General features: G+C 40.4%; 1 protein-coding gene across 1 annotated transcript in view; it reads left to right on the plus strand.

The window, feature by feature from the left end:
- Positions 1 to 8,727: 8,727 nt before the first annotated feature.
- syt1a (synaptotagmin Ia) overlaps positions 8,728 to 19,862 on the plus strand; it is a gene marked incomplete at its 5' end in the record, with an annotated part of 40,958 nt that continues 29,823 nt past the window's right edge. Inside the window, one exon of the mRNA XM_020613644.1 lies at positions 8,728 to 8,830. Within this exon, the coding sequence (XP_020469300.1) occupies positions 8,728 to 8,830 (103 nt within the window). The remainder of the gene's footprint in view (positions 8,831 to 19,862) is intronic.

The following is a 19,862-nucleotide window of genomic DNA, read 5'->3' on the forward strand; positions in this document are numbered from 1 at the left end:
CACGTATTTTACAGAAAGATTCATGAAGCAAGTTTGATTTTTGCTTAACATGCTGGTTTTAAAAGACGCACAGCCACTATTGCTAAATTAATTAAATAGAGTTTTGAATGCAGGCACAGTAGTTTTTCTGTTGAGTTTCGTTTTGTGCTTTTAAAGCAGGAGGAGACAGAAGCATGAAAGTCTTAACCTTTGTTGTTGGAATCCACAGAACATTAGCACTGTATCAGTATTACTGTTTGTGTTACTGTAGATGCATCTGCTGCAAACACTGTTAGACATACATATAGCTAAAACGTAAAGCTCTTTATTTGGCATTGTGTTGCTGTAATGTCACTGAAAACCACAGGTTTTATGGGCTCTATATTACCTGACTGCAGCTGCCGTGGCCACATATTACCTAGTTTCACAAACAGGGCAGGAGGGGCAATGAGGAGTGGATGGAGAAGATGAGGAGCTATTGCTAGAGTTTGTTTTGATGCTCACTTTGCCCTTAATGCTTGAAAATTAGAGGGAGAAGTTAGTTAATGCATAAGGCAGCTTTAAGCTTACAGGTCCTCCTGCTAGCTTTCCAGGCCTTCTTATGTTGTTCGTGTCCTTAAAATATAACATAGAGAGCCAAACGGAAATAATGGTAATGCTGGTGGATAGATATACAGTATGGAGCACATTGGCCACTTTAAACATTTATTTCTTGTGTACATTATCTATCAGCTAAGTCTTTTTACCTCTGCCCACTGGAATATGTGTGAACTATGTATCTGGAAGCAGTATGGATGGTTGTGAACCTTGTGTCAGGTCTGTGTTAAGCATGCTCAGATTTGCTCTTGAGCAAGAAGGTGAAGGTCTTGGCAGAAACAAGGACAGCTTTGAAGCCCTCACAAAGACTCACACCACCACAGGAACACATAAAGCTACAGCTGTCCATAATGGTTCTTATAAAAACAGGCACCGTTTCTTCAGAGAGGATTATCAGCCCAGGCTCACAGCAGGCCCTATAGCCCTTTGATCTGTTGTCCTGCTCTGTCAGTCTCACTCCTTGACCACTAAAGCCCCTTCACTTTGTGCCTCTCCCAGCCTGTCACACTGCCAGTAGTTGCCAGGCAGACATCCCTGTAGACAGGCCCTGCAGACAGGCAGTGGCTGACCAGTCAGCCTTGCCTTGACTGTGTGACTCACCTACTAGTAGGCACACCATGGCCCCTGCTTTGCCTCCTACATCAGACTGATTCCAAAAGACATGACTCCCTGGGCATTGCTATATTAGCCCTGGCCTTCACCCACCTCCCCACTGCCCCCTCCAGCCTTGCAGCCGACTAAGCACGCAACCAGGCCTAAGGGTCACTAAATGTGGGATGTGGTTTTCCAAAAGCTTTCATGCCCTATATGTCAAACGTGATAGAAAACTAGCAAGTCAGGAAGCCGACGATGGTGTTTGACTCCTGTTGTTTATCTTGTGGAGGCAGAGAAACAGTGGACCATTATAGGTCCCCAGCAGTTCATGTGAGTCATTAGTGAGTAATGGACCTTTGACCAAACTAAATGCTGAAATACGACACTCACCAGGCTGAGAAACCATTTTACAATAGCTGTGCTTTCATTATTACAGGCTTTTTTTTCATTCTGACATCAAGGTGTGTGTACTGTGTGTGAGCTCTTTTTGTGTGACAATGGACAATGTCACTGGACTGGACAGACACTGAGTCCCAAACCACAGGACTTCTTGAAATAACTGACTAGCTGGCTTGTTTTGAAATGAAACTACTTTTCATTCAGTTTGTTCAATTTAATAATGCTGATAACTAGTTCCCAGCAGCTCAAAACAAAATGCACATTATAAACTAGGAAAAAGCAACAGCGGCAGAATAATTACAGACTGTGGAATTTCAAAAATAAACACAATAAAGTGAATAAATAAAGGCCATGTTCAGGTGACCCTAATCACGTTTGTTTTCCCAAATCTTCAGGCAGTTTTGAGTTAATCAAGATTTGTGCAAAGGTTTTTTTGTTCCCAAAGGATGAAGAAAGTTCAGTCATTAAACATTAAATCAACCCAAGTCAACAGCTTCACTGTTTTTACACTGTAATAAACACATATACTGTGTCTTAGCCTCAACCGTGTTAGCACCAAGGTGCTGTAAAAGAGAATCAGCAAATGAAATATTAAATGAATCAGTCAGCTTTACATGGCTGTTTGCACTTTGGTACCTACAGAGAGCTCTTTTAGAATTTCTCACTATTGATTTTAATGAGTCTAACATTATTAAATGTCTGACTCAGCCCCTAAATGTAAGACCACACTGGGCTGCACAACACTTGTTCTGCTGTCTACTCACCAGTTTCTCGTTTAACCCCTGGCTGACAGACCCAATTTCCAGCGGTTGGGCTTCTTTCAGTGTACAGTAAATAAACTGAACGCATCCACCAACAACTCAGGGAGTGTGTTGTATCGACGCTGTATGAGGAACAAGAGCAGATGATAAGAGCTGCCCCTGAATCCTCCTCTCTGGCAGAGCACAACACTGCTTTTTCTTACTTTCCTCAGTGCTTCGGAAGCCGTAATTGAAAATGGAGGAATCTTTGTGCACTGGCTTAATAGAGCTTTCCTGCCCTTGCTGCAAAGCGGGGTTAATAACTTTTTCCAGTTCCATTACCCCCTAAGATTGGCTTCAGGTGAGTAAAGAGTCTGTGCTGGACAAGTGGAAGTGGCCAAGGGGCCTTCTCAGCCTCCCCTTATCTCTGCTAACTGCAGGCAGCTCACCTGACACTCATTTACATAGCATTATATATATAAGACTCACCCCTTGTGCGTATGTGTGAATCCTCTAGCAGTGCTAGAGCAGCTGCGCAGATTGTGGTGGATACTTGGCTGACAGTCTGTAATTAAAGTGCTAGTTCACCAACTCGTCCACTTTACCAAAGTTTAGGTGCAACAGAGCTTTGAAGTTTGTCTCAGCTTATTGTGATGAACTGGTTTGATATTAGACATCCACCTGACTTTATAACATCTTCTTGTTCTTGTGAATGCAGTAGCACAACAGTTGGTTTGCTAATGGTTGACTTGTGGTTTTTGTGATTTTCTTTGATGGGAAGTGACAGGAAAGAGAGAGAGGGGGGAGCACAGTAGGATTACTGCCATTAACTAGACACCACTGATGACTAAGCTCTAGCTTGAATGACACTGCTACATGTTAAATTGATACCACAAGAAAGACCTCAGTTCATTCAATAAAGAGACTGATTCATAGCACTTGGATAATGAAATAGTTTATAAAGTGCGAATTACTTTTAAAAATCCAATTTTTCTGCTGAATATCTCCCCAGTTCAATATAATGATGTTAATTGTTTGATGCAGAACTTTATTATGCATGCACATGCAAGTGTTAATTTGCTTTGAACCCCCCTTCATTTACCGTAATTACACTGTTAGTGCTCCCTTTGGATCAAAACAAGTGCCTTTGCTATGATTATTAGTTTATCTAGATCTGTAAAGCAATCACTGTCTTCATGAGGATTGCTTTTACAGCAGGAAACTCCCATGCTTTGAACTGTAATCAAGCCTGTGACTGGTTTAAAACCTCTGAACAACTGTTCACTAGTAAACGATCAAGACCGTTGCAGGAGGCAAATAATGTGACTCCATTTCATTGTTTTAAAGGGAATTTAAACCACTGAATCTGAATCCAAATCAAATGCCTTCCCACCTTTTCCTGCTTATATATTTGCCTAAGACTCAGGAGCAGGGTCTCTGTTGGGTTTGCTTGTTTAGTCAAAGCACTTTGCTATTGATCCAGACTATTGATCCCAGCACTACAGTAGCATTTGAGTGTCTCTTGCTGCTTTTGATTTGTCTTTCATGAAACATTTACGCCACTATTAGTCTCTTCCTGTTTAAAAAGCCAAAAACACAACTGCCCTTTTGAATTACTCAAATTAAATTTGACATATGTCAGATTTACTGAGCCTGAATTATTTTGTATCCATTCACATTTACGCCAGTAACCCATCTTTCTACATTTGGAGCCGAAATACATGTCTAGGTGTGTTATATTTTACCTGGATGATGCTGTTTGTATGATACGTTTCTCTTGGTTTCTGCCCTATATAAACATTGTCTCTCCAAAATGTTAACTTTTTTGAGCTATGTTAAAACTATATATTTTAGAGGTTTTAATGGTTTATTTAGTTTTTATTTAGTTTTTATTTATATAGTATTTATCAGTAGTGTGAACTACAGGAATCCATGAAACTACAGAACCTTTCCCTAATGGTTTAAGGACTGCTGGTGACTTTCAACACATGCTTCTGTTTGATTTTAATTAATAACAAGGTTAAGGCTGAAAAAACAATTGGTGATTTACCAATTCCTGTTATACATAATGCACGTAGCCTTTACCAAGGTAATGGTTTTGTGCAGTAGATGTCCATGCTGAGCTTTCTCATATTGACTTTATTGCATTTTACTGTGTGGTCTATGAATACATGTATTCAGCAGGTTTAAATTAGGCTGACATATAACAACTGCCAAATCATTTTGTTATAATTAGGCAATAATTCTTGATTAAAGTGGGTTTAATTGCTTATTTACTGGATGATTACCTCATGAAACTCAGTAAAATGTTGAGGGAAGTACTACTAGCAAAAGGCTGCCTGTGTGTCTTGCTACTGCACCATACAGTCCACTATACTGTAGGTTAAATGGCAACATAGACAGTATTAGTGTTGGGTTTGTGCAGATTTTGGCAGTTTTATCTCTTCCTCAAACAGCATGATATGTATGGCTGGGTACAGTAAGATAGCTGTCCAAAACTAGAGCCAGTGGGAAGCAGAGCGATCCACATGATACCAACATGCTGTCCAAACATTTCTTTTGTGTCGATCTATCCACTGCCTGTTTTTTTTCATTATTATTTATTTTGCTTATAGGAACAATTTTGTTAATATTTTTACTGCTGCCCACTTTGGAGAAATAGGAATCCATTGGGCACTAGGAGGAGTAAAAGAAAAACAGTAAAGGATGATGGTGGAGATACAATAGCAGAGAGGATAGGACAGAACTGACCCAGTTAGAGAACGAGAGAGGAGAAGAGAAATATAGAGAGGTGATAGCAGGGTGCCGTGTGCCAGCATCGCCACTGTGGCTGGGGACCTGCTGGGCCATCTGGCAGCCCTGTAATTGGGTCGAGGTTTTACACCTGAGCAGCACACCTCTGACGCTGGAGATGGAGATGCTGGAGCAAAAGAAAAAAGAAAACAAGTAGTTCATTGCATCCTTCAGAGCTATGAAGGTGGGAATGACTGTGATGGTTGAGTACAGGTTAGATCAGTTGATACTCTAGTGTCTCACATATTAATATTTTGCCCAAATTTGCATTCGGCACTTTCCGCTTGTATCACCCATAGGACACAAGATGGGAGACGGGTTGTCATTGGAGTGGAAAGGACAAGCTGCAGTGTGACAAAGGAGCAGGAAAGACATTTTGTGCAAACACAACAACCTTATTTAAAATGGGCTATAGTAGTGACAGGGCTGATATTAACTCTGTGTGGCAGTGGATATACAGTATGATTACATAGCGATGACAGCCTTTGGAAAGGGAAAAAGGTCAACACCACCCTCAGGTTTTCCATGACGATGAATAAGGCCCAGTTCACTACAAATGAGACTGGCTCTTCAGATGTACTGCTGTGAAACACTGCAGTCGATGTTGATAAAATGGAACTTGTCATTTTATGCTTGAATGGGCTTTAAGGTGCAAAAATATGCTGAATTCAGGTCTTATTTTTGCCACCGATGTGAGGCCTGCTGTGAGAGACATTAGACACCATGGACACTCCTCCACACTGCCCTTGTTATTTTCCATTTGACATTTCTTACCCATATTGAGAAGCATCAGGCTTGTAAAATAATGTGATATTAAAACCTGATGCATTATTTCATTTAGATACATGTCTCAGATTGTGTACTTGAAAGGCTTCCAATTCACTGGACTGATTTCATCTAAATAAAGATTTGCACCTTCAGCCAGGTCTCAGAAATAATTCTTATCAACCCCACCCCCCCACCCAGCAACACCCCCACAGCATGACCACTTTGTTTCTGTAGAAACAGCCTCCCACATGCACTCTGCAGAGCTTCAGTGTGCTCCCTAAAAGTCCTCGCCTGTGTTGAAGTATCTCTGTCATTGCCAAGTGTGCCTCTCAATGGCTCAGCCCCCACACTAACCTTGCCGCATTTCAAAGCGAGACCAATGGGAGGCTGAGCGAACATGGACGTGTAGGCATCAATGCAACCGAGGGGGAGGTTGAGAGGGCCAAGGTTGCCAACAGCTGCTTTGTTTGGAGCGAGAGAAGGCTAATTGCCACTCTTGAAGTGAAGATAAATTGTCTTTATTGAGTTGTGTTTTGATTTCTTTGATTTAGTTTTTGTAGACTAGGTATTGTTTCTCTCTCTCTCTCTTTACAAGTATTTTTGCAGCAGCTAGCCACATGCCTTGAAAATGTTTGTTGGTGACAGACAAAGATGTTGTTAAAGCAGTGTTAGCTAAGTGTTAAAATCACAGCTGGAGGGTGCGGCGATATCATGCTTTCACAGAGTATTGGATGCAGCAGCTGGCAAACATGAAGTGATTGTGAACATAACCTCGTGCGAGCAATGCAGAGTCAGAATTTTCCAAATTCAGTGCCTACACGAAGGATTCAGACTTGGTTAAGCTGATTCTTGGTCAGCTCTGGCTGTGTTAAGGTACTTCTTTTATTTAGTAGTGTTGTGCCACTCATATCAAATTGATGAAGTCATGTACAGTGCTTAATGTTTGTAAGGTTTAGAGTTAGTTCAGCATCATGGGCTGAGGAAACTAAACATAAAATGCGCCACTTGATATTTTTGCTTCCTCCAGCTTATTTTTTAGGAACATTTCAACCACCTGCTATCACACATACTCACACTACTTCTGTGCTGGACCAGGAACAGGTTGGTCTCTTGCTACCAGTTAGTGCAGTCTCCTGGTTTTCGGTGCTTCTGATGTTAATTGTCCTAGCTAGTGTCTCCGCCGCTGCTGGCCAGTTTAATTGGCTGCTACCCGTCTGGCTCTTCTTGCTGCTAGCCTGATGGCAAAACATCCCTAGCAGTCTGAGTATCTGCCTCTATGTTTCATTTCCTCAGTGGTTTAAACAAGATAGTGTAGAATTGGAGGTAGTCCAGGATATTCATACACTAAGAAGTTAAATTACAATCCCCTGTAATTGTTTTGCCATTTGATAGTGTTCGCAAGAAATTCAGGGTTACAGGAAAAAAACAGTAGCCATTTAAATCTAGATTCTAGAAAAACAGCTGGGAAATTTCATTGAGTAGAGAGAATTAGAAATGATGTCTCCCACCCAAAGCTCATTAAACAACTACTCAATTGAAAGTGGCCAATAGTTTGTCTTTTATACAAGATGTGATTGTGCGAAGCTGATCATCACCCAAGGCAATGAAATAGGTTCATTTCTTTATACCCAAAGAAAATACCCACATTCAAACAGGGCTAAATTTTTTGGTGAAGCACAAATATTGAAAAGGCACTTTGTATCTCTGATGTACTCTGGTCCAAATTGCTTCTGCCTTTGCAAACCTCATTTTATTCATTTGAAGAAGCTTAAATTGGATTTCAGCTCTCTGAAGCTTTCTCTTCCTTCATGTTTTCAAAGATGTTATTAGGATGAGTTGGCAACACATTTTGTTGTCAGCTCTCTGAGGTTTAGACACAGATATTACTGGAGGCCATTCTGATGTTACATTTAGATTTTTCTTGTAGCATTTTAAGTATTTCTGTCCACACCAGTGCGCTGCACTTTGGTTAATGAGCACTGTACAGTGGCAAAGGAGGAGAGACAGGTCATCAACCTTCACTGTGTACTGGTGGTAAAACTCTACAATTTTAGTGTGCCATTATCCCCTTTGATTCCTGTGGTCACAGAGCCAAATTACAACCTGCATGCAAAGAGTAGACAATAAATAGTTCCTCTCTGCAGTAGAACTGTCACAGCTCTGCACCTTTGCCTGACAGTTGTGTGTCATGATACTAAGTAGTACACAACACCGGAAAGCCAAGAAAAGATGCCTGGGTTAACATTCACTTATGTAGTTGTACATAGAAAACATAGTCCAGTTATTCTTTTTCTGTTAAACCATTTCATTTTCAGAAAAAATACATCGGTTTTAGAGTATATATATAAAGCTTGTCAGCCTAAAGATGTTATAAATACTGTTTTATGTACTGTATGTAGGGTAAATGCACCTGCTGATACATGGGTCGACTTGTAGTCCTCTCGGCCATGCAACATTAGTTACTGCACTTTCAGTTGACTTGTGAAAGCAGGGTTTCAATTAAGTCAGTAGCAGTGCTTAGATTTACTGCCAGTGTTATATGAGAGTGATAAATAATCATTTTTGTCCCTGCTCTGTGATGTTAATCTGGAGTTCAAGCAATGAGTAAGGAGCTTTGTTCTGAATTCAGCAACCTGGCTAATCCATTGTGGGCCCCAGCTCATGTTTACTCAGGCTGAGCCAGCAGCTGCTCACACGATCTGCGTAACCTGACGAGGCGAGCGCGCTTGCCTGTGATTTGCATCTGTCATAGCAGTAAAAATATATTTTTTTAAATCTAACCTGCCCTGTTTCATTTTTCTCCGCTTCTCCAGCATCTGCCTGGCTGCCCGGCATCGCCACGATGACTGAGAGCCGTGGCTCCAACACCACCAACACAGCCGGCCCAGGTACCGGCGAGAAGGATGAGGCCTTTTCCAAACTGAAGGACAAGTTCATGAATGAGCTGAACAAAATCCCATGTATGTGTGCTTAACTTTCCTAAACACAGCTGAAAGCAATCAACAGAAAGTGAACCAGCAATGCTTTTGTGATAAATTAATCATTTAAGTCACTTCCTTGGGTAAAATTAAAAACAAGCAAAAATGTTTATCGATAGTAAAGTGCATCGTTTAAGATTTGGGCCATTTCTTGGACAAAGCTAAATTGATTGTATCACCTTTGGGCATTGCTGTGCATCATTTAAGATGAGTTCATCGATTTAAAAAAAAAGGAACCGCCTTATTTTCAAATGAGAAGAGATATCGTATTAGGTCCAAACAAGAAATGTTTTTAAGCAGATAACATTTTAATCCCAGTCATGTCAAAATTTTAAAAAATGGTTACGACACCAATTGTTAATATATCTGTAAAAGGGCAACAATAATCAAGAATGATTAATAACTCAAGTAGAATACAACGAAAGTCCAACCAAAAGTGTATATTTCCCAGAGGAGAAGTCATCATCATCATCATCAACTTTATTTATATAGCACATTTAACACAGCCAGAGCTGACCAAAGTGCTTAACACAATATCCACAAAACCCATTAAAACAAATTAAAACAAGCAACAATACACTTAAAACACTTAAAAGCAACACTTAAAACAACCACCCATCATAAAACAAAGGTTCAACAAGACAGAGGCTCATACTGATTCGAACGCCAAACGGTACAGATGAGTCTTCAAATAAGGTTTAAAAGTGGACAACAGGGGGGCCTGCCTAATGTAAAGGGGCAATGCGTTCCACAAGTTAGGAGAAGGCTCTGTCCCCCCTAAGTCTCCGCCTAGCCCTCAGTGTCTCCAAGAGCAGCTGATCAGCTGATCTGAGGCACCAAGAGGGGCTATAGGGATGTAGCAATTCTGTAAGATAAAGGGGGGCCAAACCATTTAGAGACTTAAAAACAAATAGAAGAATCTTAAAATGAATTCTAAAACACACCGGCAGCCAATGTAGAGAAGCCAAAATGGGTGTGATATGGTCCCTTTTGCGCCCTCCAACCAGTAGACGAGCAGCAGCATTTTGGACTCTCTGAAGGCGGGCAAGTTCCGTACAACCGCATTCACTTGATATTCCATTCTAAGAGCAGAGTCTATTTTAACACCAAGGTTTGTAACCTGTCATCCTTGTCATCTTCATGCTTCATCAGTGCTGTTTTCCACTGTTCTTGCAACTACATGTGATGTGGGTATAATTACAGTCCCTCTGATTTAAAACCAGAAATGAAACCATTCAGTGGACTCAGTGTGATCCTGGATTAGCCATGTCTCAAAAATGACTCAGCAGCCTTTGCAAGCGAATTTTTTGTTGATGACGTAAAGAAACTGCTAGTCTCCCCATCTGACAAAGACATCCAGTGAATCAAGGCTACCAATGAATAATTTTTTTTTTTTTTTTAGTTCCTTCCAAGTCAAATTAGTCACAATAAATTCAAATATTCTCAGATGGCTCAGGCAGCAAGAAAGAAGTAATCACATTTGAAGTGGATAATAAACATCTGGCAAAAGTAATTCAAGTGTTTGACATGATAAATCACTAAATTATGCGTAACAGCCTTTATTACTTGCTGTAAGATTCTCTGTTTTTCTCTCTCGTGTGTGCATTCAGTCAAAATACTCTTCATTTCTACACAGTGCAACACCCTCCTACCCTTTTATCACCAAACCTTCCAACCAAATGCCTCCACATACACACACTTCTGCCTGGAGCATTTTGCAGTATTAAGTATATGAAAATATGGTTGTCATTGTGTCATCCATGATAAAGCAATGCCTGGAGATCTAAGGGTTCCTGTATTCAGCAGAAATCTAAATATAGCTGTATCCACAGGCTCAAGTAGAAATAATTCTCATAACAGGAAATGGCTTCTTTGGAAGAGGAGCCTGGTTTCTTCAGCAAAGACACAACTATATCATTAGTTCTGTTCTGGCTCTCCAGAGGTTCAGTAGTGCAATGAGTCTGCATGAGAAATTCCTGCTTCCACAGAGTTAGATTTATTTGTACCCAGTAGTATAGTTACCAAAATAAAAGCCCTAATTTATACTGAATTATGGTGTATAATTACTTAAAAGCTTTTGTATATACAGAGGAGCAAGACCTTGTGATGCTTTAAAAACAAAGGGCAGTATATTAACAATTATCCTCTGCTGTACCAGGAGCCAGTTTGAAGACGACAAAACCAGAGTTATATATTGAAATTTACAAGATGAATGGTAGCAGCATTTTGAACTACCTGAAGCTTGGTTAGACGGGCCTGAGAAATCCCAAAGTAGCAGCATTACAGTAGTCTAATCTTGAGCTAATGAAAGCATGAATTACCCTCTCAAAGTCGTTAAAACAGAGAAAGTGTTTCACCCTAGCCAATTGCTTCAAGTGAAAAAAACTATAGTCTTAGTCTTAACATAAAGATCTTTGAGGTCATCCCTATAAAACCTGCTCATTATTCAGTGTCTTCAGTTACTGTTTTCTCACATCATCCCCTAAAACAAAAGCAGTTACTGTAGTATGCTCCCTAGTATTGCCAAGCTGATAAATGCCTCCAGACTTGATTACTCCGGAATGTCAATAATGTCTCGAGAAAGTCAGACAGCAAAAGTAAGAAGGAATCTGCTTGAGGAGAAGCTGCACTCTCAGCATAACTTCTCTACAGCGGTAGCAAAAGCTTTTCACTTGGGCTTTTAACCTGGTTTAAGCCGAACAGGCTTTGAGCCTGGTCGTGTGGAGCTGTCACACTGGCCTACAGTAGCTTGTTGCTGAATTTCTGTCTATCAGGATCCGCAGGACAAATCTCTAAGCTGACATTTCAGGGCCCCATCCGTTCGCTGAGATCTTTATTTCAGTCTTTCTGAATTTACTGTTAGCTTTTTCTTTAATTAATTCGAATTTCTCCTCCTTAGAAAGGTAAACAAAGGTATATGTACCGATGAAAAGAGATGTGCAACACTAAACAAAGCGGGTAATTGAGAAACCCTATAATTTAACTGGCATAATACCAGACAGAGTTAACTTCTCCAGCCTTACAACAGCATTGATGATCTGACCGACCCCAGGGTGCTTCACTGGTCAATATGCCCATTCAAGGAAATCTGTGAACTATTGCGTAAGACTTTAGATAATTGAGAAACGTTTCACCAGCAAGAGTTTGCGAGACTTGTATAAACCGAGTTGTTTTTACCGCAACATAACTACACCTTATTTTTTGAGCTTTCAGTCATGCTTAAAATGATAATTCATCATTGTAACATTGTAGATAAGTCAGAAAACACAGAAAAGCATGTCGTGGGCACTTTCATATAGCAATGTTAACATTACGTTAACAAAAGACCAGGAGCTTGTGTTATTGTTAGCAGCTGGCTAACTGCAGTGCTCAGGCTGCTACCAGAAGCCAAAACTGTAGCTAACAAGCTGTTAATAATGGTACGTGTTTCATGCCATCTCAGCGTTAGCTAACTAGTAATTATATAAATAGTGTAAAGAAGCTCTAGGGTCCGGTTTACGTCCAAAAGCTGCACACTCCAGCATATTTACTGTCAACTTTAGTGAACACACTCTATCACTCCAAAGTTAGCTCTGGCTGACCCCAGGTCAGAGGTTTTAGGTATCAGGTTTCAGGAGGCACTGTTGAACTCTGCATTTGCATAGTGAACTGTGACTGGCTTTCAGATTCGTGTTGTCACAAATTTGGTTTGGCCGTGGATGTTTGAAATCGGGATTTCTAGGAAGTGGGCTGACACTGCCCCCTTCAGCAGAATAATGTGAAAACGCTGTTAGTGACAAACTGTGCACATACACCTGTCAATACAGTAGAGGTCTGACATTTTATGGCATATAAACATTTTAAGAAAGTTTTTGAGTTTAGGGGGTCTTTAAGATTAGTCTTTAATAGCTTTTTAAATCAAGTAATATAAAAAAAGTATTGAAATATTGGGCTTTTTAAAAAATAGAAAAATCTGCCAATATGTTTACAGTTGTAGTTCACATTAAAATCACCTTATGTCAGCGGAGCAGTTAGTCATATTTTGCCTAATTTAAGCTAATGACACTGGAAACCTGCATTGTAAACTGGTACAGTCTTCTGTGTCCATTGGATTTTTTTATTTGACAAAATACAAACAGCAGCCTACAAAATGGAAGTGCTGAATTTTGCCTTCTCACCTGAGCTGACCTAAATTCATGCTGTGTCCCACAGCAGCATGTACACAGGAAAGCTCTTTCTTGTGTACTCTGGGTCTGACCTTTGACACTAAAACTCTTTTGGGACTGTCAAACAAGGTCTTTCACTCTCTCCAATAAGAGTCATACAGCTGATGGTTCCAGCCAAAAAAGCAAAAATAAAACAGACTCAAATCCAAGTTTATTCAAGTGGATTACAATGGTGGATCAACAGAGCCTGCTGTCTCTGCCTGCCTGCTGCTCTGGCGACTAGCCTGGTTATCTACTCTCTGCCCTGACTTCTCAAAAGTTTTTCTGCCAGGAGACATGATCAGGGACTGGTCAGACCAAAGCCAGATCATATCCAACCAGCACCATCTTCCCTCTGAGTCCTCAGTCAACAGAAGGAAAACAGATCTCCTGTCTTCTCACTTCTGAATGTGTCTGAAAAGGGTTAAATATGAGTCTGTGCTGGAGCTTCTGTAAATACAATAAGCTGCTCTGTGCTGTTCAGCATAATTTTCCACATTCAGAACCTTTGTCTTGTTATGCAAGGCTTTTACATGTAAATGAAATCTCGCTATTAGAAATCAATATCCATCCTCATAGAAAGCCAAGGTCTGGCTGCCTCTTCAAGCTAGTGTCTGTTCCACTAGCCTAGCGACTAACTAGTGGTGTCTCCTTTGTCAGTCTCTGTAAGGACTTAAAGGGTTAATGAATGTTTGCTACTATACTTAACAATTAAATGTGAGCATTTTGTCATTTTAATCAGTATAATGTTATTTTATTAGCACTCAGTGGCTTGACAATGAGATTTTGAGAAGAATGCGAGTTATCTTGGCTTAAAAATGAAGAGTTGCTCAAAAATTGCCACCCAGTACCGTAGATGATACGTGTTTTTCTTGCTAAAGAAACAGAACCCCCAATTTAATTTATGTTTTTCAGAAAGACAGATGAAAATAAGACTGATTCTATGGTAAGACCACCTTAAAGCACCGCTTTAGAGTGTTAGCATGCTAAAGTTTGTTATTTAAGTACAGTGTGGGGCCAAATTTATATTTAGACCAAATGATGGCACAATTATACAGTAGATGAAAAGGGATCATTAAAATGAATAAAATTCATTCTGAGCTGAATTGTGAACTGGCTTTGATGGAAAATCCGCCCAATAGTTGTTGAGAAACTTCAGTCAACCAAAGGAAAATTAACGGATTGCTAAAGTGACAGGGGTTCCTCATTTGGACACCATGATTGTTCATTCAATAGCTGAGATAGTGTGGCTACAAACAGTCCATCTGACACTGAATCATAGGTTTCTCTGAGGTCCAACAGCGTCAGAGTTGTTGTGGCCTAAGTTCAAAGGTGGAGCATCAGCTACTGCAAAACCTTCCTCAGTTTGAATTAATCATTTCAGAGTTTTTCAGTGTGAATGCCCCTTTTCTCTGAAGTCAGACAGAGAGGGCTGACCACTCTTTTTATTTATCATATTTAACTGCTCTACTTTTCTTTGTGCCTACATGTGACAGTTTCTGCTTTTGTATCTCATGTCATTATCCTATGTATTATTGTAAATCCACCTCATGCACTGTTAATGTAGTGTCACTTTCCTGCAGAGGCATTGTGTTGATGGATTTACATTTTATGGTGATCAGAATAATGGACCCTGTAGAATAGAAATACTTCCTTTAACCAAATCACAAAGAAGTAGAATAGCCCATATTCAACTCAGTCTTGTTTAGTATAAAAGCAGAAACACATGCACAGGATCTCTGATAACAGTTTTATTTGAGATGGTTGGAAGATGCCTCGTGCTGCAGCGTTATTGTTTGTTAAACAAGCCACAGTGGGGACAGAGTGTTGCTCTCGTAGGTGTAACAAGATATAATGCCAAGGTTAAGTGACCAACAGGGTCCTGTCACATTGGTTTAGTGTGGGCTGCTGGAAGTGGATATAACCCAGATGTAATATTACACACGAACGCACCCTTTTAAATGCGTCCATCAAATTCTATCTGGTTCATAAAACCTTTCCCTCTAATGTAAAGTGTTTAGTTTTACCAGGGACATAGATGAGAATGAATGCAACAGGACCTAAGTCAGAACCTCTTATAAGCTCTTTTTGACATAAACTTGAAGGTTTCATCAATGCACCTAAATGTAAAAGCTAAAGCTAATCATATATACATATAGGCAGTCAATTTAAACCAATATAATGATTGCTGTTTTGGAATGTTGATCATGTTTTATTAATATAATGGATCACCTGCCTATGGTTATAGTTCACTTATCATTTTAATTAGTAGAACATCCCTACATGTAATGTGTAACATGCTACATTAAATGATAACAAAAGATACTTCGAGAGCACCAAATGTAGTTTTTTTAAGAGGATGAAATTAGTTAACAAAACAGCTGTTCTGAAGCTTTCAGCACAATCCATTTTAGTAGATGACGTTGGCCAGTAGTTGGCAATGTAGTCACAGAACTAATCTGATATCTGGAATCAACATTTAGCCAAATAGTTTAGTCAAATTATCTAAACCTGTTTATTTCGAGATAAAACCAAACGAGAATAAATCAGTGACTTAAGTTGCGTGTAATAATCCTTTCTTGCATAGACAAGCTGTGTGTGGTACTGTAATTGCAGCAGGTCAAAGCATTACCAGTGGGCATGATGCCAAATTGTAATAAACTATAATTATCCTTCAAGTAGTAATGTGAATACTGACTGACATGGTGATGGTTTAATGAAAATTTCTGTGTGGGTGGAAGTAATTCATACATGAATTTGATACCTTTTTTCCCTCTTCCTGAATATCTGTGGATTGACTTTTTGCACAGCTACAGTATGTTTAAAGGACACAAAATGTCATCCAGTGAAACTTGACTTTTTGTTTTCTGCTGAGGCTGTTCTTCTTTGACCTCCTGTCGCAGCTCAGACATGATATCTGATAAGCTCCTCTCTGGGAAACCAAACCCAGCACTGTGCAGCATCAGAGCCAGCATCATTTGGGCTGAGGTTTCCTGTTTCATTGGCTAAATACAGATATATCATTCAAAACTATATTTATTCAGTGGTATACCAGGAACTACTAAAATAGCCTGTGTTGTAATAAGTAATATGCTCAATATTTTGTTCCAGTTATTGCTACGCTGACTGGCTGAGTAATGGCTCAGTGGTTACAATAAGAAGAATCAAGTTTGTCTTTCGCTGTGGAATTTGCCTGTTTAATTCAGTATCTTTCTAAGTGCTTTTGTTTAGCTCCACATAATGAACATTAATCATACCATTCCTCCATCCTCCTCGTCCAATTGAAATGAGGTGGCCTGGAGACTCTAAAAAGTACAAAGAAGTATACACATATAGTACAGGAGTGTGTACTGTATAGCTTAGGATGAATGGATGCTTCTGTCTGTGTCAGCCTCCTGATGGACTATTACTCTGTCAGAGTGGTTCCCTGAGACTGTCCTCCATTTGTGCCAGGAGGTTATTATGAACAACAGTTACATATTACAGTTTGGCATCCTCTAGCGAGGGTAATAATTGAGACATGAGCAAAGGAAGAAGTTAGGAGACGTAGTATATCGACCCACTAAGTCCATGTGAGGGTTAGGGTGGGGGTGGTGGCTTTTAATAAGCCTATAAAAGAAAGCTATGCTGTTTGTGTGGCAAAAACATAATGAAACTGTGATGTTAAATTATCATACAGGCATGTTTATGACTCTTTCTATGACAATGAAAGTTTGTAAAGCTTGCTGGTGCGACATACAGTGTGTCTTAATTAATGCTAGCAGAGTTCTGCCATTCAACATCGGAGCACTGTTTCAGGAGATGCTACTATGGGTCATATGACAGAGAAGGGACGAACGACCATATGTACCTACTCTAGGTTAGAGGACTTGTTGGGTTTCCTGCCTTTTGCCAGATTCACACTGGGATAAACCCTGAATCAGAATAAGCAGAGAATGGATGAACAGACTTCAGTTAGGTGTATGTGATAGAATAAAGAGTTAGCTGATAAGCATGGAAATTGTTACACTGAGATGTTTTAACATTTGGATGCCAGATTTCATTTATATAGCCCAAAATCACAAAGAGCCTTACAATCTTTACGGCATATGACGTCTGCTGTCATTAAATCCTCTGTAGAAGAAACCGGCTGTGGAGCAGTGCTGAAAAGTGATTTGAGCCATGAAGGACAGCAAGCATGGATTTCATCATACGCAACCCACCCATTAGAAAAGCTCCATTTTCCATGCCATGTCACATGGCGGAAAAAGAGATAAGTGCTGGGAGTTGAAGTGCAGTGCTCATGCTGGCAATAGTCCCTCTTGCTTTTTTCTCTGACTTTCTCGCTCTATTTCTCTCTCGAGAAAAGACACTCACACAGCGTAGTTAATTAGGGGATGCTTTTATTGCTTTCTGGGACTCAGGTTCCTTTAATTAAGGAACGCTGAAGTGCCTTTCATTGGAAGACGCACGCTTGATGAATGAGATAAGGGCTGGGTTCTTGCATTGGTTTTCACAGTAACTGGCTGAATGGCATTCCATTAGGTGGTTTGAGCATTGATAAAATTCTGAAATGACTGGAGAGCAACATAAGTATTTATGCTATGAAAGAAATGCCATAGTATTTATTTTTATTACTGTTAATCAAAGCTTCAGTTTAGAAAACAAAAATCCCAGTCCCGCAGTGTCTTTAAAAAGGTGTTTATGTATCGCTGCAGTGCCAGCTTGAAACACAAACCTGCCACATCTCTGACACTTCCATTGAAGATGATCTCCTAACTTTACCTTGGTTTTGCACTTGTATGTGCGAGGTAAAGGTGCTGAAATGTGACACGGTATCTGACAAATACTGTGGTGTCAGCAGAATTTCCCAAAAGAGCTGGAACTGTAAGTCCATCATGCAGGTGTTTGGCATAAACATACAGCATCTGGCACCACTATCTATTCTCGATGCTGTGCCGTCTGAGGGATCGGAGAGCTCGGTCATCCAGCTGAGGCTCGGCCCTCGGCCTTCACACACTGAAATCCCTCCAGATTCCTTGAATCTTCTAATGATGTTCTGCACCGTAGAGGGTGACAGATCCAAATCCCTTCCTGTCTTTCTCTGAAGAACATTGTTTTTAAACATTTCAATAATTTTCTCACACACATGTTGTCAAACTGGCGGTCCTCGGCCCATCTTTGCTCCTAAAGGACTCGGCCTTTCCTGGATGCCACTGTTGTACCAAATCATGAGGCAGTCACCTGTTGACATCACCTGTTTCAAATGGAATCACCATTTCATTATTTTACCTCATTACTGGCCTTGAAATGCAGCCGTCCCAACTTGTTTTGGAATGTGTTGCAGCATCAGAATGGAAGTGTTTATTTTGAGCAAAGAATAAAATTCATGAGGTATCATGTCAAATAATGTGCTGCTGTGACTGTAATCATGATTTCAGTGTATGCACTGAAATGGCAAGGGCACAAGCCTAAGCTGGATGACCAAGCTCTCTGACCCTTCACCCACAAGGCCTGATGCAGATGCCAATTCAACATGTCAAATCAGCCCAAAAGCGTCAGGGCTCATCCTCCTGGTGTGTCCCACACCATTGGCACTGGTTGTCGGTGGCTTTTTGGCCGATTTGACATGTGGAATTGACAGTAGCTGTACGGCTTCGTGGATGAGAGAGAGACCACTCTGACTGGCTTTTGAGCTTAGTGAATCAGTGCACAAAAAGAGAACGGTTTGGGAAAGCCCCTTCAGCCTGTCGATGTAGTATCCATGATTTCACCCATTTACTGCAGTTTCTTTTTTTTTGCCTCCACGCCCTCCTTTCTTCTTCCACGGCCAAAAGGGCAGAGAATGTCAGTGTCATATGCAACTTCTCATGAGGCATATTCTTGATTCAAAGCAGCTATAAACAGCAGCTGTTCTGAACAAGAAGTGCTTTGTTTATAGCTTATACCTCCACATTCTAGCTCTTCTTCTTCCATTTCTGAATGGTGATTACAGATACTGCCACTTGCTGGTAGGGGGAGTATTTTCTGCCACACAGGCACAAAATGTATTTGCTAGTTGGCCATTCAAGTTTCACTTTATCAACCCGACTGGCCCAGACAAAGCTGACGTAAGGCGACACATAGATCGGCCTTCATTGCTGCCAGCTGTTTCACATCAGCCTGGTGTGGCTCTGCCCTAAAGGAAATACTGCTGGATTTGGGTGGCTCACTGTAAATGAGGCTCATCCAGTGTCACCTCCATTACCTCACCTCTCTGAGGCAGAGCCAAAGCTGCAGATCCTAGTTATTTTAGAACATCACTCACTGTTTTTCCTTGGAGGAGAGTGCTTATTGATTTTGTCAACAGAGCATTGATTTTTCTCCCCCCCCTCCCCTCAGACCTTGGTGAAGGAACCAAGGTTGGATGCTGGTGAGCAAAACCCCAGACTATAATATATTTTTATGTTTTTGATGGGTCTTTCTGGAGTTTTTTTAGTCTTCAAGGGACTGAAGTTCGACCTGGTCTATTTTGACTATTGGTCCGCTGGATTTATGGTCTGTATAGGACCATTTCTTAAGATGAACCATGACAGAAACTATATGTGTTCTGTGGGATTTCTTTCTTTCTCAAGGAGATTTATACTTTATTATTCTTTTCCATGTTCTTCAGGAAACACAGTCCAAAATGCCTCAGTCAGTCACCTTTCAGACTAGTCAGTGTGTACTGACAGACCCAAAGACATTAATTGGCTCCTTTGTCTGTTATCCTCCCATTAAAATGAGGGGTGGGCTGCCAAGTGTTTCATGTTTGCAGAGTAGAATGAAGGACTAATGATTACGAGTGCTGAAGGGAAAAGTCTGTTGCAAAG

The sequence above is a fragment of the Monopterus albus genome, unplaced genomic scaffold, assembly GCF_001952655.1.
Source record: "Monopterus albus unplaced genomic scaffold, M_albus_1.0 scaffold136.1, whole genome shotgun sequence".
NCBI classification, from domain to species: domain Eukaryota; kingdom Metazoa; phylum Chordata; class Actinopteri; order Synbranchiformes; family Synbranchidae; genus Monopterus; species Monopterus albus.